This window comes from Oryctolagus cuniculus, chromosome X (genome assembly GCF_051225735.1).
Source record: "Oryctolagus cuniculus isolate XC-2025 breed Fujian yellow rabbit chromosome X, ASM5122573v1, whole genome shotgun sequence".
NCBI lineage: Eukaryota > Metazoa > Chordata > Mammalia > Lagomorpha > Leporidae > Oryctolagus > Oryctolagus cuniculus.
Window position 1 is genome coordinate 73606138 of NC_142888.1, and position 22845 is coordinate 73628982.

General features: G+C 44.0%; 1 protein-coding gene across 3 annotated transcripts in view; it reads right to left on the reverse strand.

Moving 5' to 3' along the window:
- Positions 1-16838: 16838 nt before the first annotated feature.
- The window catches only part of LONRF3 (LON peptidase N-terminal domain and ring finger 3), a 51180-nt gene continuing 45173 nt past the window's right edge, over positions 16839-22845 (reverse strand). For all 3 annotated transcript variants that reach the window (XM_051827334.3, XM_051827335.3, XM_051827336.3), the window contains one exon: positions 16839-21671. In XM_051827334.3, the coding sequence (XP_051683294.1) occupies positions 21516-21671 (156 nt within the window). In that variant the 3' untranslated portion in view covers positions 16839-21515. The remainder of the gene's footprint in view (positions 21672-22845) is intronic.

Here is a 22845-nt window from a genome sequence, read left to right on the forward strand (position 1 = left end):
AAGACTTTACTTTCTCTGGAATAATACAAATAAATTACATATGAGTAATTAAAAAAATTGGTAGGAAACATCTTGATTAATGTGGTATTTCTAGAGAAAGAAATGAGCAACATGGCCCGCACTGTGGTGTAGCAGGTAAAGCTGGCCACCTGCAATACCAGCATCCCATATGAATGCCGGTTTGGGTCCCGGCTGCTCCACTTCTGATCCAGCTCTGTGCTATGGCCTGGAGAAGCAGTAGAAGGGGGCCCAAGCACCCGCGTAGGAGACCTGGAAGAAGCTCCTGGCTCCTGGCTTCGTATCTGCACAGCTCTGGCCATTGCAGCCAATTGGGGAATGAATCAACAGATGGAAGACCTCTCTCTCTCTGCCTCTCCTTCTCTCTGTGTGTAACTCTTTAAAATAAATAAATGAATCTTAAAAAAAGAGAAATGAGCAAAACAGTCATTAATATGAGGGCTGGTCAGTTGCATTGGTTGAGTGTGATATCAGGATATCCAAGAGATGCCTATAAGACCCACTGTGCAGGAAACCCAGGAGATACCCACATGCCCAAAGGACAGGTTCTTCTAACAGTGAGCATCAAGATCTTTCTTTCTATTTGGGTTTGAAACCATTAATTAGCATAAGCATAAAGAACCCTGGGATATCTCCACCCTCTAATGGAAATCTAACAAGCAAAAGGTAGGAAATGCATTTATCCATTCCTTGCCAAGTGCTCAGCAGGGTCAGAGAGAAGCCCTGTACTATTCAATGCATAACTTTGGCGAGGAGGTATGTGCCTTTCCATGGAATCGACATGTGTTTAGAGTTAGTCCTTAGCTTTGGGGTACAAAAATTAATTTGGATTCCTGTCTCTTTTTTCAGGGTGATGAGGTTGTGGGAAAATGTTCCTCACTAGTGAAAATCATATGTAGTTATCCTTACAACTGAATGTTTTACAGTAAGTGTGTGTGTGTGTGGGGGGGGTAACCGTCTATTGAGCTCCATATAGCAGTGATTCCCAGATGTTGGGATTTCATCAATCAAATGTATTGAGTAACTTGATAAGGATTCACATTCTTCAAGCCCTTACTATGTGACAGGGACTCAGAAATTCTTTTTTTTTTTTTTTTTTTTTTTTTTTTTTGACAGGCAGAGTGGACAGTGAGAGAGAGAGAGACAGAGAGAAAGGTCTTCCTTTGCCGTTGGTTCACCCTCCAATGGCCGCCGCGGCCGGCGCGCTGCGGCCGGCGCACCGCGCTGATCCGATGGCAGGAGCCAGGAGCCAGGTGCTTTTCCTGGTCTCCCATGGGGTGCAGGGCCCAAGCACCTGGGCCATCCTCCACTGCACTCCCTGGCCACAGCAGAGGGCTGGCCTGGAAGAGGGGCAACCGGGACAGAATCCGGCGCCCCGACCGGGACTAGAACCCGGTGTGCCGGCGCCGCTAGGCGGAGGATTAGCCTATTGAGCCGCGGCGCCGGCCAGAAATTCTTTATATAACATCTCATTTAAGCCTCACAGCAATCCTATGGTATACTATGACTATGAAGTACTGTTTTGTTCCCCATGTAGATGAGGAGATTAAGCTGCAGAGAAAGAACTCTACGGACGGCAAATGGCATATCTGTATGACTCCAAAGTCATAGAATGTTATAATAACAAAAGACACAGCTCCTTCTTCCATTAACTGGGAAAAATATGGGGAGAGGGTGAGGAAGGAGTCCTGTAAGCAGAAGGAAGAAAACACCACCTCTCTCCTACTGCCTATGACTCAGCTGTGGCTGTGACTCATAGAGGACTGAAGGTCACTCTGCAAGCTGGAAACGACCCTGGACTTAGTATCAGAGCCAAAGTATGAGTACTGTGGCTCTGGTTGTTATCCCCAATTGACCTCTCTCGCCACCACTCCTCTAGGGCGATACTGTCTTCAGGTTTCCACACTTATCTTCTCTCAGAAAAATGTGATCAAAGGTAACAGATAAGGCATTGGGTGTGCTGTCTGGGGAATGGAGAGGGCAGAGTTGGCTTCTAAGACACCAAGGAAGTTAACAAAGAAGAAATTTCCAGGATCCAGGAAGTAGGCAGCACTTGACACTGGTCTCTCAGCACATGTATTTCTGGTGGGAATGTAGACTCCGACTCCTGTTTTGGGCTGATGTTGATCAGGCTACAGGCTTTCCTCCCACAGGATTCTGAGAAAGCAGAATGCATCTCTTTCTCTTTCATTGCATGTCCCAGGCTGGAAACAATTTTTTTTTAAGTCAAACTCTATTCTCATCAGCAGGTGCAAAGTGAAATAGTTGCCTTATACTCTGGTTTCTCTTTAGATAGGATAAATCTTGGCCTTTCATTAAATTAGCGGCCTTATATAATACTTGGCAATGTCCACGTTAAATGAAACTGGGTTGATTAATATATTTACATCTGGCTTACAGAGTTGTCACTGAGATAAAAGAACCAAATGGCAGGTGTTCATTTCTAGCAGTCTGTGTATTAATCACCAATTTTCTGTCTGTTCTTGTAGGCATAATGGAAATGTATGGCTGTAATATGTTTTGAGATGAGGGAAAATGAGAACTGGAAGACTGTAGGTTAGCCTATTAACCTTGGTACACCTGCAGGTTCCCAAACCCAGGATTTTTGTACATCCCATCCTGCCCATCCTGGTCTTCCTGTGTTTTCTTGTCCACCAATTACTTTACTCCTTGCTTGTTTCAGGTGGATAACAATAGTACCCCACCACCTACTTTCAAAAAAAAAAAAAAAAAAGAGGCCTGCCTGCTTTTGCCAGGAGATCACCAATCAGGGATCACCAATTCTAGGTAGCTCCAAACCTTTTTTTTTTTTTTTAGTCTTCAGGGACTCCTGAATTTTTTATTATTTATTTATTTATTTACTTGCATGCATTTCATAAATAAACACTAGGAACATAGTAATTCTTCCCACTGTACCCGTCCTCCCACCTACTCTTCTACCCCTCTTCCTCTTCCCTCTCCCATTCCCTGTCCTGTTTTTCACTAAGATCTATTTCATTTAATTTTATATGCAGAGAATTAACTCTATTCTAGGTAAAGAGTTCAACATTTAGTATGAGAAAGAAAAGAAAAAGAGAAACAACAACCACAAAAACTGTTCCTCAACAGTCCAGACGAGGGCTGTTCAAAGTTATTGCATTTTGAAAGTGATCTCACTTTTTTTCCCTTCCTTCCTCCCCCCTCTTTCCTTTTAGAAACTTAATTATCTTTAAAGAGAACCCAAGAATGATACATCTTTTGTGAACTCTTAGCCATAACTGTAACTTATGAGACATAATAATATCCTCCATTTAATACACTAAAAGGAAGTGATTCTTGAGAACAAGTTTTACTGTTAAGTCTCATGATACAACTCTTTGAGGACAGAGGTCCTGCATGGGAAGTAAGTGCACAGTGACTCTTGTTGTTTATTTAACAATTAATACTATTATGTATGATGTCAGCGATCACCTGAGGCTCTTGACATGAGCTGCCTAGGCTATGGAAGTCTTTTGGACCCACTGCCTTGACAAGGCCATCAGCAAAATGGAAGTTCTCTCCTCCCTTCAGAGAAAAGCACATCCTTCTTCGATGACCACTTCTTTCCACTGGGGTCTTACCCACAGAGGTCCTTCATGTAGAACATTTTTTGCCACAGTGTCTTGGTTTTCCATGACTAAAATGCTTCCCTGGGCTTTTCAACCAGACCAGAATGCCTTAAGGGCTGATTATGAGGTCAGAGTGCTACTTAAAGCAATTGTCATTCTATGAGTCTGCTGTATGAACTGCTTCCCACGTTGGAGCATTCACTCCTTTTAATTCTGTTTGTTATTATTACCAAACACTTAGGCCTATTTATATGATTGCTTTAACACTTGATCCTATCTATATGGTTACTTTACTACTTAATCCTGTTCATATGATCTCTATAACACTTAAGCTGCTATTTTTACCAGCCAGCTTAAGGGAATTTGGGGTCCCATGGTAAGTTTTTAAACTGTACCCTTAGAAGTAAGTCCATAGGAATGTATTAGGACTGTATTGCTTTGCAGTTGCAAACTTCATACATTTCACAATTATAACTTAGGATCTTGGTAATTCTTCCCCCTGTGCCTGCCCCCCCACCCACACTCCCCCCCCCACTTCCTCTTCCCTTTCTTATTCTCACTGTTATTTTTTTACTAAGATCTATTTTTCAATTAACTTTATACATATATGGTTACTTCTATGTTAAATAGAGTTCAACAATTAGTATGAAAGAAAACAGATAAGGAAAATATGATGAAGGAAAAGAAAAGAAAAAAAAATAAAGAAAAGCTGTTTCTCAACAGTCAAGAGAAGGGCTGTTGAAAGTCATTGCTTCTCAAAGTATCAATTTCATCTTTACTTAATGTATACTAAGCTGATCTTCTGTATATTAAGATAATCGAAAATGAATCTTGATGTGAATGGAAGGGGAGAGGGAGTGGGAAAGGGGAGGGTTGTGGGTGGGAGGGACGTTGGTGGGGGGAAGCCATTGTAATCCACAAGTCGTACTTTGGAAATTTATATTCATTAAATAAAAGTTAAAAAAAGTATCAATTTCATTTCCACAGGTTGCCTTTTAGGTGCTCTATTAGTTATCATGTGTGAGGGAGAACATGTGCTATTTGTTCTTTTGGGACTGGCTTATTTCACTAAGTCTGGTGTTTTCCAGTTTCATTCAGACTTTTCTAACTCAAGCCTTAGACTTTCTGTTTTCTCAAGTCTCCTCCTTCCACTCTTCAGGGCACTGCCCACCTCTCATCCTGAAAGCAAAACAAAATAAAACACAATATATGCACACCCCACCACTCACTCCCAAGTGCAAGCCCCCTTGACAATAGGGCAGTATGATGCAGCAGTCTCGGGCCTTTGTAAGTACCTACTTGCCTCTTCCTGGATGAGTGGGCTCTGACCTTCACTTCTTCTATTTCCATAACTCTTGGTCAGCCAATTCTCATAAAGCTCTGCTCTAACCTAGTTGCACCTCTCAATTTAATGATTTCATAGGTTACAAGAGGTGCGGCTGCTAGGTTGCTATAGAAACCTTTGCTCCACTGACCTTTTTCTTTCCCTAATAAAAAAGTTAAATAAAAAAAAAAAGTTAAGTCAACTATTCAATGAGGAATCGAGCACATTTAAGGATGTGCTTTTTTCACACTGTAGAGGGCTTGAAAACCACCTACCTCAGAAAAATTCCATTTGTCTCCTGGGTTATTTTTGGTTGTTTTCTTTTGTCTTTCTACGTGTCTGATCACATGATTCTATTGAGTTTTTGGAAAGATTAACCTGGAAAATATCCCTTAATTGTATGTGTTGTTGCTAAAGAACTGATTTAATCGTCATGCCTCAACTCTGCATCCTGTAATAGAGTAGGGAAGGCCAGGGAATTAATTGATAAGATGTGGCAGAGGAGAGTTGGAGGGACCAGAAGTCAGGCCAGCTTGAGATCATAGTAAAAAAAAAAAACAAACCTACACTCTTTGAATCCTGTGCTTTGGAGACTTGTGAGCCAAGAGTTAGGTCCCTGGACAACCGGAAGGCAGGCCCCAGGGATGTGATTGAGGAAAGGCAGAAATTCTTAATAGCCAAAATTGAAATTGAAGGGCCAGCACTATGGTATAGCAGGTAAAATCACCGCCTGTGGTGCTGGCATCCCATATGGGCACTCATTCAAGTCCTGGCTGCTCCACTTCCAATCCAGCTCTCTGCTATGGCCTGGGAAAGCAGTAGAAAATGGCCCAAGTGCTTGGGCCCCTGCACCCGCATGAGAGACCCAGAAGAAGCTCCTGGCCCCTGGCTCCTGGCTTTGGATTGGCTCAGCTCCGGCCATTGCAGCCATCTGGGGAGTGAACCAGAGGATGGAAGACCTGTCTCTCTCTCTCTCTCTCTCTCTCTCCCTCTCTGTGCCTCTGCCTCTCTGTAACTCTGCCTTTCAAATAAATAAATAAATCTTTTAAAAAATTGAAACTGAGTGTGAACACCTACCCTCTGAGGTAAGTTTGGGAGCACCAAATACCTTCTGTCTCAGAGTGCTGGCACCAGGGAGTTGTTTGGGGCAGCTTAATCTATTCCAGTCTCCCAAAGTCACCCTAAAATAAAAATAATAAAAAAATCCTTCATAAGGACAATATATCTTTTTAAATATTAAGTAAAGGGTGGGAAAGAGCATATTTAGAGACTTTTGCTATTTTTGCTCCTCTACTTCATCCCAACCAAATGGAAGTAATGTAAACAGCTTCCAGACAGTCTGCTGGCCACCCACAGTGTTCCCTCTTCTTGGCCCCTCTTCCCACTTTCCACTGGTAACCATTTGCTGCCCTTAATAGATATATTGATATTCTTCCTACATAAATAGTCTAGAGCTGCCACTGTGTCCCAGACTGACCCTTTGTTTCCAAGTAATAGAGAATAACAGTTTACACAGAAATAATGTGGTGGTATTATCATTTTCTAGTCTTCATGGCTGAGTGCAAGAAGGGCTAGGATTAGAACAAGAGGGGAATCCATTTTAAGGCAGCTTTATTCTCAACAGGGTTCAGACTGAGCAGAGCTCACAGCTGGGCCCCACTTTAGAACAGAACAATGTCTATTGTGCCTACTGGCCTAGCCAAAGCACTGGCCAAGGAGGAAAAATGAAAGAAAGGCACAAAACAGAAGTAGAGAATCAAAACAAAAAATATGATAGCCCTCAGTCTGGGTTAAGTGTCCCTTTTGCCAGTACTTCTAATGGCTGAAGCATTGCTCAAACTGCCTGACTACTGAAAACCCCGAGGTCATCACCCATCAAATTCTCAGTGCCCCAATGCCCAGTAATGTTTGCAGTTGAGTTATTCCCAAGATATATATGTGTACTTAGAACACAGCAGGGTTCTAAATTATAAGCCCCAGGAAACATCTGTAATGCGTTTAGGGAGTAAATGAATTCATTTAAGGGTTCTTGTTAGGTCAGAGTCCCTGGTCCCTGGAAAATCTGGGGAGCCAACACCAGCTCTGTGTAAGAACAATGACCACACACTGCAGAACTACTCCATTCGGGACACCAAAACAGTTGCCAGCCCTGGGCACTAGACATGGCAGCCTGCCCCATTAGCACTCTCAGAGGTAAACCAGGAACCCCATCTTTTTTTTAAGATTTATTTATTTACTTGAAAGTCAGAGAGTTACACACAGAGAGAAGGAGAGGCAGAGAGAGAGAGAGAGAGAGAGAGAGAGAGAGAGAAAGTCTTCCATCCACTGGTTCATTCCCCAGATGGTCACAACGGCTGGAGCTAGGAGCTTCTTCCAGGTCTCCCATGTGGGTGCAGGGGCCCAAGGACTTGGGCCATCCTCCACTGCTTTCCCAGGCCACAGCTGAGAGCTGGATTAGAGGTGGAGCAGCCGGGACTCGAACTGGTGCCCATAGGGGATGCTGGCACCGCAGGTGGCGGCTTTACCCGCTACGCCACAGTGCCAGCCCCATGGGAACTCCATCTTCATGCAATTGTTGCTGCAGCCACAGAGGTGCTGCCTCTCGCAACACTCATCAATGAGGACTTCCCCAAATATCAAAAGGGGATTTAGAGTGTGGAAAATAAAAACGAGGGACTGTATTATTTAGCTAGCTCTGTCATAAAAAAATACCACAGCCTGGGTGCCTAAGAGGCTAAAAGTCCAAGATCAAGGTGATGGCAAGTCTAGTTTCTTCTGAGGTCTCCATCCTTGCACTGCACAAAACAGTCTCCTTGCTGTGACCTCACATGGTCCTTTCTCTTCTTATAAGGATGCCACTCAGGTTGGCTTAGATCCCACCCTGGTGGCCTCATTTTAATTCAACTACCTCATGAAAGAATCTATTTCCAAAAATAGTCACATTCTAAGGTACTGGGGGTTAGGGCTTCAACATACAAATTTGGAGAGCCTCTAGCAGTTCAGTCTATAACAAGGACAAATGTTTATTTTCTTGACTTTGCCATACTGCCTTGGGCACTGCTGGTTTGAGATCTCACTACTCCCTTCCCTTCACCCTTCAGAGGCCAAACCAGGCTATCCTCCCTCGCACAATCTCATCACATGTCAGCTACTTTAAAAAAAAAAAAGATTTATTTATTTATTTGAAAGTCAGAGTTGCGGGGGGGGGGGGGGTCTTCCATCCCTAGTTAGTCACAACAGCCGGAGCTGCACTGATCCGAAGCCAGGAGCCAGGAGCTTCTTCCGGGTCTCCCACATGGGTGCAGGGGCCCAAGGACTTGGGCCATCTTCTACTGCTTTCCCAGGCCATAACAGAGAGCTGGATCAGAAGTGAAGCAGCCAGGACTTGAACCAGTGCCCATATGGGATGTCAGCACTGCAGGCAGTGGCTTTACCTGTTATGCCACAGTGCCGACCCCAGCTACTTTTTCTTCTCTATTGATATCCCAGCATACCTTGTAACTGTACTTATCCAAATATATCTGCCCATATGTATGATGTTCATTAGTTTCTCAAAAGCAGAGCTATATATATATATATATATATATATTCTGCTTACACAGAATGACCTCAGAAATAATAAGCATTTATGTTTGCTTGTTTGCTGGGTCAATTCTAGGCTGTTACCAAATAGCCAACATGCCTGAGGGGACTAAGCTACAAAAGGTCTAGGGAGAAGTCCCCAAACTTGTCAGACTAGGAAAGTTGGGAGTTTGGGTTAAGTCCAAACTAAGGCTGTTATCCTGACATGCTGAACCACCAGCCAATCACTGAGCTGTTATGGGACTCTCATTTTAGTACAATGTTGATAGTCTTCAACGATTCTATCTTAGAGCCTCCTGTTAGGGAGTGTGGACATTAGTGTGTGCAAAGTCTTCTACCAAGAGTACATGAATGAGTTCTTTGATTCGGAAGAGTCATAAACTGCATACAAAAGTGCATGTAAAACTTTGTGTGTGTGTTTGTGTGCATACATGTGCCTTTTTAGAGAAAGCAGATACAGTACTCTACATCTTTATGATAATCACCACTGAAACACTGCAATATAAAGAATGATGAAAGAAGGTTAAATGGTCTGCCTGGATGACCAGAAAGTAGGCACTTCGGAGATTAAAGGAACAGTGGTTGTCTTGGCCTGGAAGGACTTCCAAGCGTTTGCTGCTCTGCTGCAAGCTACAGTGCAGGTCAGAGCTGTGAAGTCAAGTGGAGCGCCGAGTACACACGAAAGGCTCTGTGCTGAGAAAAGCCCTGTGTTGGTTCAACACATGGAGTGCACAGCCAGTGGAACCATTTGATCAAGGCTTTGCATTCATGAAGGGCCTCAGTGTTTGAGGTTATCCCACAAAAAGGCTATTTTATATACATTCACACGGATTCGTGGCCAGACCAAAACAAAGACACAATTCATCAATTAACTTTTTGTGTTCATTCCCTTTCCAGACCACCCTGCATATAATGCAAGTTCATTTTTTTAAAAATTCTGGATGTATCTTGACAACAGCAAAAGCATATTGGATTGAGCTTCTCTGTAACTGAATGTGTTCTCGGTTTTGTAAGACTACAGCACTCTGTAACCAATATCACGTAAGATTAGGTGCGTTCAGGATACTGCGGTCACAGGCTACCAAAGTTTGTCACTTTATCATGGGCTGGCCCATGTCCCACACACCCCCAGATATTCACAATAAGATTTTTGACATTGTGATTTTACATACGTACCACGATTTGTCATTTTAGTTATCTGTAAGTGTACATTTCAGTCACGTTAACTGTATCCACATTGCTATGCAACAGATCTTTAGAACATTTCTGTCTTGCCAAAGTGAAATTATGCTCATTGAATAAGCCCCCATTTGTCTCACAAATAACAGAATTAGTAAGTTGCTCTGTATTAAATGTGTGAAGGTGGTCCCACAAATTTTGTAACTCTACTCCAACATTTCCCCATATTTTGTTTGTTTTAAGACTTGGAAGGATCATAAAATGAAAAATGGTCTGGGACTTTTTCAGGTTCTGCGATTTTCTTGCTTACCAGTAAAGTTCAGCCATTCATCTAAGGTCCCAGGTTGCTGACCTGCAATGGACTAGGAGGGGCAATAGTCCAGTCAGAGAGAACAGTGGATGAACACGGGCTGAGCTAAGGGAAGAGCCAGGAGGACAGTTTGGATGGGAGAAAGGACCTGCCCTGGAGGGGAATAAGTGCTCTGGAAGCACTGTCTGAGTCTAGATCGCCTCCTACTGCTTGATTTCTCTGGGCCTTTCGTTAGGTTCCTTTACCTCTCTCTGTGCCTTGGTTTCCTCTTCTATAAAATAAGGATGATAGGGCCGGTGCTGCGGCTCACTAGGCTCATCCTCCACCTTGCAGCGCCGGCACACCGGGTTCTAGTCCCGGTCGGGGCGATGGATTCTGTCCCGGTTGCCCCTCTTCCAGGCCAGCCCTCTGCTGTGGCCCGGGAGTGCAGTGGAGGATGGCCCAAGTCCTTGGGCCCCGCACCCCATGGGAGACCAGGATAAGTACCTGGCTCCTGCCATCGGATCAGCGCAGTGCTCCGGCCGCAGCGCGCCGGCCGCAGCGGCCATTGGAGGGTGAACCAACGGCAAAGGAAGACCTTTCTCTCTGTCTCTCTCTCTCACTGTCCACTCTGCCTGTCAAAAAAAAAATAAGGATGATAGTACTAGTTGCCTTATAGGACTGTTGTACTAAGGAGCACTTTGGTGTATAGCAATATCTCATTTCTTTAAAGACTTATTTATTTATTTCAAAGGTAGAGTTGGAGAGAAGGAGAGAGTGAGGGAGCAGAGAAAGAGAGAGAGAGAGAGAGAGAGAGAGAGAGATCTTCCATCCTCTGGTTCACTCCTCAAATGGCTGCAATGACCAGGGTTAGGCCAGCCTGAAGCTGGGAGCCAAGGGTTTCATCTGGGTCTCCTACGGGGGTGCAGGGGCTCAGGGACTTGGGCCATCTTCCACTGCTTTCCCAGGTGCATTAGCAGGGAGCGGGATTGGAAGTGGAGCAGCCAGCCCTCAAATCAGCACTGCTATGGTATGCTGGAACTGCAGGCCATGGCTTAACTCGCTGTGGTGTGGTGCTGGCCCCAGTAATATCTCAATCTATATTAACTGCTGATATCATCATCATCATCATCATCATCATCACCATCATCATTTACCACCGTTAGAGGCAATGAAAGGAAATTTCTCTAAATGGGATTTCCTGGGCTAGGGATCTGTATTTCTGTTCTGTCATAATGTTAGTGAGATGAATTATGAAGGATTCAGCCGCTTAATTCCACTGAAATCCTAGGTGACTGGAATAGTTCTAGTCACATGGTTTGAAGAGGTGAGTTGGAGGGATGATCTTATGCAAAAGCATAGGAGATTGTTGTATATTATGCACATTTCTATAGCCTCTGAAAAGGCTAGTCTGAAATTATCTCTCAATCTCACCATCATGATATCTCTAGATCATTATGAAAGCACACACACACACACACACACACAAATTATCTAAGAACCAAAACCAGAAATGTGGACTCCCAGCAATTCACATGTCATTGTGAATTAACTTTCAGGATCACTTTCTCCTGAAAACAACTGTTATCATTGGAGGCAAACCAAAAGACAGATAAAGGAAATAGACCCAGATCCAGTGGTGTACTGGTAATGACAACTAGGTCTCCGCAACTGGTATCCCAGTTTCTAGTGTGTCTTAAATATTCCCATCATGGCTGATTTCAATTACGAGACTGGTGTCGCTGAACGTGGACTTGGGAAGATGTACTCAGCAGCACACTGTTCTATGTTATTCCCACCACACAGATGTAGTAGATGTAAGTAATTTCAAAGGCATAGATAACATTAAAGGTGGTATGATAATCAAGAAGTGATGAGTTTTGAATATGTGTTTATATTAGTCTGATTTTTGTTACTATAACAAAATACCAGAGGCAGTTACTTTAAAGAAAAGAGGTTTATTTGAGCTCAGAGTTCTAGAGGTGCAAAGTCTAGGGCCTCATCTGGTGATGGCTTTCTTGCTAGCAGAGTCCTGAGGTAGTGGAGAACATCATGTGGCAGGAGAAAGGGAGCACATATGTGTTTGTGTCTGTGTGAGTGTCTCTCTCCTTCTGATAAAGCCACCAGGATTTATCTTATCCTAATCCATTCTCAAAGGTGTCACCTCCAAACACAATGCTTGCATTCAGTTTCCACCCTCTTAATACCTCACAAAGGGGATTACATTTTAACACATAAAGGCTCAGGAGGCATTCAAACCATATCCAAAGCATAACAGTATTACTCTATTTTTAATGTAATTTAATTAAATTTATATAACTTATTTTAAATAATGGAAATATTCAGAAACCATATTGGAAAATTTATAAAATCTTTTTTGTATTTATTTATTTATTTATTTGAAAGTTAGAGTTACACAGAGAGAGAAGGAGAGGCAGAGACAGAAAGAGGATTTCCATCCATTGGTTCACTCCCCAACTGGCTGCAATGGTCAGAGCTGTGCAGATCCGATACCAGGAGACAGGAGTCTCCTCTGGGCCTCCCACGTGGATACAGGGACCCAAGCACTTCGGCCATCCTCCACTGCTTCCCCAGGCCACAGCAAAGAGCTGGATCGGAAGTGGAGCAGCTGGGACTCAAACCGGAGCCCATATGGGATGCTGGCACTACAGGCGGCAGGTTTACCTGCTATACTACAGTGCTGGCCCTTGAAGTCTATTTTTTAACAAGTCTAATTGATCACTTTTGGAGAAGCCTGGGAAGTCAATTTTTTAAAAAGATTTATTTATTTGAGAAGCAGAGTTACGGGGGGTGGGGGTGCAAGTGGGAGGGAGGAGACAGAGTGAGAGATCTTCCATCTGCTAGTTCACTCTCCAAATGGCCACAATAGCCAGAGCTAAGACAAGCTGAAGACAGGAGCTTCTTCCGGGTCTCCCACGTGGGTTCAGGGGCCTAAGGACTTGAGCCATCTTCCACTGCTTTCCCAGGCCATAGCAGCGAGCTGGATAACAGGAGGAGCATTTGGGACACAAACCAGCACCCATATGGGATGCTAGTACCACAAGCAGAGGCTTAACCTACTATACCACAACATCAGCCCCCAAACTTCTGAAATCTTAACTAGTGGCTCTCATGAGCCAGTATGAGCCAGGTCCAAGACACATAGACAGAGCACAGGCTTGTGTTTAGTTGATCAAGGTGAGGACAGTCATCTGGTTCTCTTGTCCCCAAGCTCAGATCATATGAATCACAACTCTATTCCAGTCACGACAGCTCCTTTCTTTCCTCCTCCACACCCAATCTCCACATTTCTGAGCATTCCAATTAATCCTTTAAAAAGTGTCCTTGTGGAGGATGGCCATTTGGTGCAATGGTTAAGATGCCACCCAGGACACCTGTATCTCATATGGAAGTACATGGTTCAAGTCCCAGCTACTTTGCTTCTGATCCAACTTCTTGCTAATGCACACAATGGGAAACAGCCGGTGATGGCTCAAGAATTTGGGCCCCTGCTACCAATATGGAGACTCAGACTGAGTTCGCAACTCCCAGCTTCACTTTGGCCCAGTCGGGGCTGCTGCAGGCATTTTGGAGAGTGAAGCAGTGGGAGGGAAATCTCTGTCTGTCAGTCCATCTCTTTCTGTTGCTCTGCTTTTCAAAGAAAATAAAATTTTAAATGTCTATTCCACCAGTTCTCATTTGTCTTTCTTGGACCCTAAGGAAACTCCTGGGCCAAGTTTTAGGGACTGCGCTGTGCCAACAGGTCTCTCATGGTGATTACCCAATGAACTTGGCTAACAAACTGGACTCTCACAGGCCAATCTCTTCCCCTCGCCCAGAATCCTGGTGCCCAGACCTCCTCAGAGACCAGTTGGTGGTTTCATTCAGAACAAAACAAAAATGTGGGAAAGTGGGTCCTGCTCTCTGCCAGGAACTGCAATGCCTCAAGCCCTGTCCTCGAGCTGGCTGACCTGCTCAGATTCTCACACAAGTGGTCAAGCTCTCTATGGCCCACTAGGTATTTCGCATGTGTTGCTCCTTCTCTCTGGAATGCTCTTCAGCTTCTCTCTACTCTTTCATCTGGGAAACATCTCATTCTTCAGGATTCAAAGCCTTCCTTGTCAAAGCCTCCCCTGAAACTCTCCAAGCAAGATTGGATGCTGCTCCTCTGAGCTACTTCTATACTTGGTGTAATGAACAGATCTGTGTTTTCTTCCCTATAGGCTGTGGGCCTCTCAAGGGCAAGGATAGTCTTCTACTCCTCTCTGTGGCTCAGTCAGTACCTAGCGTATGATATGTGTCCTGTAGATATTTGTTCCATTAACAAATGAATGGATTGGCAGTTATTATGGGGGGGGCACAAGCATAGAATCCCCCTTTTCCACTTTAAAATCTCTTCATCTGTGGGTTTATAGTCCTGTAGAGCTGGTGGCCAACAAAATCCCTCTTTCAAGCATCTGAGGTTTAGCACAGAAGGGCCAAGTCCAACAGAGCCAAGCATTCCCTCCGGGGCCTGGTTGGGCAGAAGCTCTAATTTTTCTTATTTCTCCAAAGATCCTGCTGTGCTGAGCAAGGTCAGGCCCAAGTAGGATTTTCTATCATTTCATTTTTAAGGCAATTTAAAATTTTACTTATTTATTTGAAATGCAGAATATGAGAGAGAGAGAGAGAATCTTCCATTCTCTGGTTCACTCCCCAGATGCCCACAACAGTCAGGGCTGGAACAGGCCAAAGCCAGGAAACCTGAACTCCATCAGAGACTTGGGCCATCATCTACTGCTTTCCCAGGTGCATTAGTAGGAAGCTAGATCAGCCAGCACTTGAACCAGGCACTCTGATATGGAATGTGAGTATCCCAAGAGGTGGCACCGGTTCTAGTCCCGGCTGCTCCTCTTCCGATCCAGCTCTCTGCTATGGCCTGGGAAAGCAGTAGAGGATGGCCCAAGTCCTTGGACCCCTGTATCCACATGGGAGACCCGGAAAAAGCTCCTGGCTCCTGACTCCTGGCTTCAGATCAGCGCAGCTCCTGCCGTTATGGCCAATTGGGGGGTGAACCATCAGATGGAAGACCTCTCTCTCTCTCTCTCTCTCTCTGCCTCTCCTCTCTCTGTGTAATTCTGACTTTCAAATAAACAAATACATCTTAAAGAAAACTCTGTAAAAAAAAGCCATCAACAGCACAACACTGCAATCAGTACTGCAGAGGTGATGGCATATTGCTGAAGCTCTCTTGCTGGAGTCAGCTCAGTCAATACTGCTCATCGTCCCAATCAGTTTGACCAACTTTTCTGTTAAAAGATTTGGGCTTAGGGGGCTGGTGCTGTGGCGTATAGACTAAGCCTCCACCTGCAGCACCAGCATCCCATATGGGCACCGGTTCTAGTCCCGGCTACTCCTCTTTCGATTCAGCTCTCTGCTATCTGGGAAAGCAGTAGAAGACTGGGCCCCTGCACCCATGTGGGAGACCTGGAAGAAGCTCCTGGTTTTGGATCTACCCAGCTCTGGCTGTTGCGGCCATTTGGGGAGTGAACCAGCAAATGGAAGACCTTTGTCTCTCCATCTGTCTGTAACTCTGCCTCTCAGATAAATAAGAAAAGAGAAGGTAAGGTAAGGTAAGGTAGAGTAAGGAAGGGTAAGGTAGGGTAGGGTAGGGTAGAGTAGGGTAGGGGAAGGGGAGGGGAGGGGAGGGGAAGGGAGGGGAGGGAAGGGCAGGGAAAAGAAGAGGAGAGGGGAGGGTAGAGAGGAGGGGAGGGAGGAGGGGAGGGGAGGAGAGGAGGGGAGGGGAGAGGAGGGGAGGGGGGTAGAGGGGAGGGGAGGAGAGGAGGGGAGAGGGGAGAGGAGGGGAGGGGGGAGAGGGGAGGGGAGGAGAGGAGAGGGGAGGAGAGGGGAAGGGAGGGGAGAGGGGAGGAGAGGAGAGGGGGGAGAGGGGAGTGGAGAGGAGAGGGGAGATGAGGGCAGGGGAGGGGAGGAGAGGAGAGGGGAGGAGAGGGGAGGGGAGGGGAGAGGGGAGGAGAGGAGACGGGAGGGGAGGGGAGAGGAGAGGGGAGAGGAGGGCAGGGGAGGGGAGGAGAGGGGAGGGGAGGGGAGGAGAGGAGGGGAGGGGAGGGGAGAGGAGAGGAGAGGGGAGAAGGGGAGGGGAGGAGAGGGGAGGGGAGGAGAGGGGAGGGGAGGGGAGGAGAGGAGGGGAGGGGAGGGGAGAGGAGAGGAGAGGGGAGGAGGGGAGGGGAGGAGAGGGGAGGGGAGGGGAGGAGAGGAGGGGAGGGGAGGGGAGAGGAGAGGAGAGGGGAGGAGGGGAGGGGAGGGGAGGGGAGAGGAGAGGAGAGGAGAGGAGAGGAGAGGAGAGGAGAGGAGAGGAAAGGAAAAGGTTCTGGGTTGAGGCCTTAACTTTCATCTATTGTTGATAAAACATTTACGTAAAATAAAATGTCTAATTTGCTTTTCTGAACATCTTACAATGCCAAAGAAAACAGTAGGTAATGTGTCCTGCTTCAGGCAAAGCAAATAAACTAGGGGCATATTATTGATAAAGCACCTTCCACGTGATTTTTTGTAAGTAACCTGCTTTTCTGGAGCATCTAACACTTAATTTGCGGCTAGTATTTCAGAACACATCAATCACACAAATTGGTTCACGCTTGCCTCACTGTCACATGCGTGGGGCTTTACTGAGTGCAGGTCTATTTTCCCAAAGGAGCTTAGGTCAAATGCATTAGAACCAATAGAAGCAAGAGGGAAGTAGATGTTCCCGTAGCTTTCTTTTGTATTCAGCTTCTAACCAAGTAACAAGTAATGCTCAAACTAGCTGGGCAATTTGTTCCCAAACGTATGAATACAGTTTTGTTAGAAACAAAGTGAGACATCAGGAAACATTTTTTTAATGAACAAACAACTTTCACAGAGATTGTCTATTATCACATTGTTATTACAACATAGATGTGCTGAAATGGTTTTTGTACAGATTTAGAGGAAGGGAAACTCTAAAAAGAAATCAAGCTTATAGAGGTAGTTGAATAGCAATATGGGGGGAAAGCATTATTTTAATTTCCCTTCAGTTCATTACAGTGCAAGAATAAAATGGCTGCTTAACAAACAAATGAAAAAAATAACAAATACACATACACATTTGCCACTGGTTCAGTGGCTCGCTTGATATTGTAATCCTGACACTACTAAGAACTGCATAAAATGCTGGAGCTAGTTCATCTAAGAGAAGCTGATCGTGCCATATTAACCTGTTTGCTTTTATTTCAAAGTTGTTGATTGTTGTTGCTTTAACAATAGATGTTACTCAACATTTAAAATGATGCATAAAATACAGTGTTGCTTTGTAAACGTCTGTTAATCACGTTTGCTGCAAAAAAAAATCTGAAACAGCTACAGAGTCAAGAAGCAAAAGCTTTAAAGTGACAACAGGAACAGAGATTACAGGCACTTCTCTCTGGAGGTTAACTTAGCGTGTTTTAAATACCCATTTGTGAGTGAAAATTTCTTCATTTCGCCTCTGCATGTGCATACCCTATATTATTAAACAGTTGAGTGAGTTAGGTGGGAGCTATCATGGTAAGATGAATTGAATGCATCTATTTTACATGGCTCCTTTTCCTTCCTTCTCTCTGCACGCAGGAAGTGGTGCACAGGGAAGCCTATGCAGCTGGCTGCTTTTCAAAAATGTCTTCGACCATAAATCAAAACCTTGGTCCTCAGGCCCAAGAAAGGGCTGAAAACCTGCCCTTTTCTATAGTCTGAGCTGCCTTCCATTTGTACCTTTGCCACACACCTCTGCTATGGTTCTGCCTTGACGAGCAGAAACAGATGCAAAGTCAGTATGTTGGGAACTTGCAGAATGAGTACCAAATCAAATTCCCATGATGGAAATGGAGTAGGTGTGGAGAGCACAGTCCCCAGTGGATTACAGTCCATCAACAGTACACAATTTGTTAACAGGGAGAGACCTCTGGGCGCTGTGAACCGGCCTCCGGAGCTCCACTGCCCCACTGGCCAGTCACAGGGGAGTATCTGAGCCAGGCCAGCTCCACAGGCAGAGCACCGCATGCGCAATGCCTTGACTCGCCCCTTGCTGCCGAGGCAGCCCTGGACTAGAAGCAGTTGGCCTTCAGAAAAGGCAAATTGATGAAATAATCAATTCTCTGCCCCACTAAGCCAGGGGCAGGCACTTTTTCCTCCAAGTTGTCTACAAACAGTTTTTTTGTGTTGAACTTCATTTTCTACATTTTGCTGGTTATTAGCTAGCAGTAGTAGTACAGTACAAAGCAGAAAGGCATGGTATCTGCTTGCTACCTAAGATATGCATGATGCATGTGCATGTACACACATGCGTGCACACACACACTCTTACACACATAGATGGAAAATAACTTATTAGAGAAAGACTGGGGTCAGTGGTGATAAACAGAAAAAAAGTAACCCAATAAGTGGCACTATCTAGCAAGGGGGAAGCCTTGCCCAGGCCTACATTAACCTTTATATCCTGTCTCTTATATACTCTTTAGTCCCTATATGTTCAATAAAACCAATTTATAAAACTGGTCAAGTCCAATGGATTACCCCATTCAGTTACATCCAAAAAAAGTCAAGGCTTAGCCTCCCATCACTACTGAAACAAAAGCTTGAGGTAAAACAACCCGCATATGTATCTAGGCTACTGAGAGTACGTGCAATTCTGTCTAATCAAGATCTACATCTACTGGAGATGAGCACTCACTTATCAAGGGGAGGCTTTCTGTGTTGTGGGATTTTAAGAAATCACACTCAGAGGAAATAAGAGATATGCTGAGTACATTAACTTTACTTAAGCCATGACTTCCCTTTGTGACCTTCTGAGGTGCTTTTGGGATTTGATTGCCAAGCCTGTTTAACAAAATGTATGTAACACAAACTATTTAAAATTTTAAAAAATGGGTTCAAAATTAAGCTTGGCCATTTACTGGCTGGTTCTGTTACTTGGGTGAAGTAGCCAACATTGCAGAGCCTCAAGTTTTCTCAGCCACAATATGGCGCTAATAACTGCTGTCACAAGGTGGATATGAGAAATACATGAATTCACTCAGCTAGTGGTTGCATGATTCAGTACCTTGCACATGGTAGCTTCTCAATACATTTTTGTTGAATCTGTTCCAAGAACTAAACATGAAAGTCACACATTATAAAGTCCAACCACCCAGGCACAGGCAAGATTCTCCATTAATTTGGATGAGCAAGGACCGCTGGGTTAGTTATGTGAATAGAACTAGAACTTAAGGCTTCCATTCTATCAGAAATTCTAGACCCCACAGCAACACTACTTTTTAGCCTTTAGTGAAATGAGGAAAAGGTTGTTGGCATAGGATAAGCCCCAACCTCTAACCCTGATTTTTTTTCTCCACTATTTTCACCTTCCCAAACAGACTTAACCCCAAATGGATTTACCTGTAAATCACCAAGCTACAATCTAAAAAATCATTGGTATGGACTCTGCTGAGCAAGTTTAAAGCGATTCCAAGAGCGTTCTGTGTGTAAAGGCAGTGATGATGTTCTTAAACTATACTCTTGTAACAACTGTTATCTGTTGAATGTCTCCTATGTGCAAGACACTGTGCTAAGTGATTTGCACATATCCCATGTAAGGTGCCTAACAATTCTACAGACAGCATTCATTTATCATTACTGTTCTCTAGATGAAGAAACTGGGGCTCAGGAAAAGCGAAATCATTTCCCCAAAGTAACACACCTAGCAAGTGGAGAAGCTTCTGATCCTTTTCTTTGTTGCATTTACATAAGATAATAAGGACACTACCATACAGTGCCGTGCTATGACCACACAGTCAGCCACCAGGTGGGAGGGGGAGCTTTTAATTTCTTGCTCCCAGAGTCTTCTGGAGTTTGCTCGCACAGCAACTAGGCCTATACCTCCATTTACTTCCATGCTTCACCTGCTCAGTCTGGCTCATCTCACTCTCCTTTGCCTGCTTTTGGCCACAGGTAGTGATGGAAGTCAGACTGCCAGAAACATTCCCCTCTCACCTTAACAGAATGAATGGGCTGTGAGCAAGTAACATTGTAGGTGTCCGAAACCACATGGGGGGATAATTTGCAGGCAGGTAAAAATGGTACAATTCACTTCTTCCCTGCCCTAGTCTTTCAACTCTGTTATTATAACACTCCCATACTCAGGGTACTTTCAAGTTCTCCTGATACCCAAGGAACCAAAGTAGCGCCAAGCAAGTTACAAATATTCTCCTGCAATATTCAGATATTTGGTCCATTGCAATTAGGAGAAAAAAAAAATGTTTAGATAAGATTATGGATGAATTGTTTGGTTCCCTTAAAAAGAGTTTGAGTTATAACCTATCTGGCTTCTTCATACTTTTGATAACAAATAATCCTTCATCAAATGTTTTCACACATGCTAGTCCAGCTCTTGATCAGAACCGGGTATAGAGGTGTGTGTGTGTGTGTGTGTGTGTGTGGGCAGGGATGGGGGTAGGGGGAGACATGGCTATGATATGCCAAGTTGGAAGCCATTCCTTCTCAGGGTTAAATACTATTGCACCTAAAATCACATTCCTAACTGCAGTGAGAAGAGATGAGAGACAGGTCTAATTCTATTGCTGAAATACAATGCCCATAAGAGATCCTAATAAAGGACACTACTCTGATTCATATCTTAATTCTAGAAAAATAGTTCTTTCAGCCCTGTTCTGTATTACATGCAGAAAGTGGATTATTTTACTTTACCTTGGCATAGGCCATCATTTATGACAAATCTCTCAAGTATTTTGTTTTGTTTAATTCAAATTGAAGCAAAAAAGGAGACTATGTGAAGGGAGATGATCTTGGCATCACTCCGAACTTAATATCAATATCCAATTGGATAGATACAGAAGGGGATTAATATAGTAAAAAATAACTAAAGCAAGAAATTGCACATTTCTAATATTGTTACTTCCCCCTAGGACTCATGGTAAACCACATGAATAAATAAAGCAACTGACTTTTCAGTAATGTACACTTAAATAGTTACAGACATACATGTAGAAAAAAAGGGTACAGTAGTGCAAAAAATAAATTATTAAAACAGAAAGAAGTATGGACATTATTTTACACAATGCTCTATAAAACCTGAACCATTTGGAATGAGACCTCAAGTCAGTGACATCATGCAGCAACATTATTAGTATCTTTGCTTCACATTTCAAACACAATCATCTAGGAAAAAAATGAAATTAAAGCAAAAATCACTTTAAATTTTCTGAAGATTTTATGTGAAAATCGATTTTTTTTCTGGGCTCTTAAACCTCTCTGCTGTTTATGTGATTGTGCAGCATTGTCAAGAAGCATCTTAGGACAGAAAGTTTTAAACGGGTCACATTCTTTCGGTCTTTTGACTTCATCTTGTTCTGAGATCAAAAGCAGGATAATGCCTCTGTTGGATACCTCCTTCTGTTAAGATGTTATTGCGGTTAGACATATTTACAAGAAGCACCCCACCCCCAGGGCAGTGGGGAGGGTGGGAGCTCCTCTTCGCCATCCACTCTTACTAGTTTTGGTTTCGGGATATAAAGGCCAGGACTCGCCGAATACCGTTCAGTCTATCCTTTAAGGACCTCATTGCTAGGAACGGGAGCTGAGCTCGGCTTTCCAAGGGAAGAACGGCTAATGTCCACCAGCACCAGGCTGGACCATTCGGGTTAATCTGCAACAGAGAAACACAAAGGGTTCATCCTGTTCCCATGTAAGCACCATCGGTCTGCAAGTTTCCAAATGCAGTGGGTAAACATCTCAGGTGGAACTGCCTCTGCGGGTGACCGACACTGCTGACTGACCCTGTGTCTATTTCCCCATTATTTTAGCTGGGGATCTAGCTTCCCAGGGGGAAAAAAAAGACTACTTCTCAGCCTCCCTTGCAGCTACGTGAGGCCAGGAGACAAAGTTATAGCTCAGGAGCAGTAGCAGGAAGCAATAGGGGAAGTGATACTGGGTCAAGCTCTTTCTCTCCCTTTCCTCTAGCTAGAGCATGGACATGTGGGTAAGTGGTCTTCTTCAATGAAGGGCAGCAGCATTCCAAGAATGGTAGTGCTTTGTGATGAAGGAGCCTGGGTCTCTGAATGTTCTCATGGAATCAAGCTGCTCTGAAGCCGTAAGAATTAGGGCCAAGTATCTTTTTGGTATTTTGGCAAGCAAACCAACATCTTAGCAGAGACAACATGTCCCCTAATCAGGGTGAGTTTATGAGCTAGAATAGCCACTACCCAGTCTTTTCTACTTCTAAGATTCTGCTGAGATCCTTTAGACGGATATATGCAACTTTGCAGGCCTTCAAATCCCATAAGCCCTCAGGCTTTGCATGTCTTTAAGCTCCCTTCATATCTTTGCTCTGGCTGAACATGATAGTTCTGATATTCATATCAGCTGTAGGGCCACAGCTATCTTCTCTCCAGAAACCAAAGAACAGCAACCCCACTTAGCAAAAATTCCAATTAAAAAACACATTCAAAAGGTAAAAAGTAAAATGTCGCTAGTTCGGCAGGAATATAGGCAAGGGCTATAAACAATCATCAAATGGGAAAGATGACCATATCACCCATACACTGTAAATTTTAAAATAATCACAGGGCATTAAGCCCTTGACTATGAAACTTAGAGTGTTATCTCAAAAACTAAGAAATAAGAAAGGAAGAAAGAAAGAGGAAAGAAGTATCATTATATTCTTAGAATTGTACCCAAGAACTACATTGAATCTATTCTCTTTGTGTTAATAGCACGTTAACAAGATAAAATAAGGTATTAGATGGTAAAAAAAAAATCACATTAGACCTGGATTCTGCCCCCAGGTTTCTTTTCAAGAAAATCCTGATTGTAAGCACCTT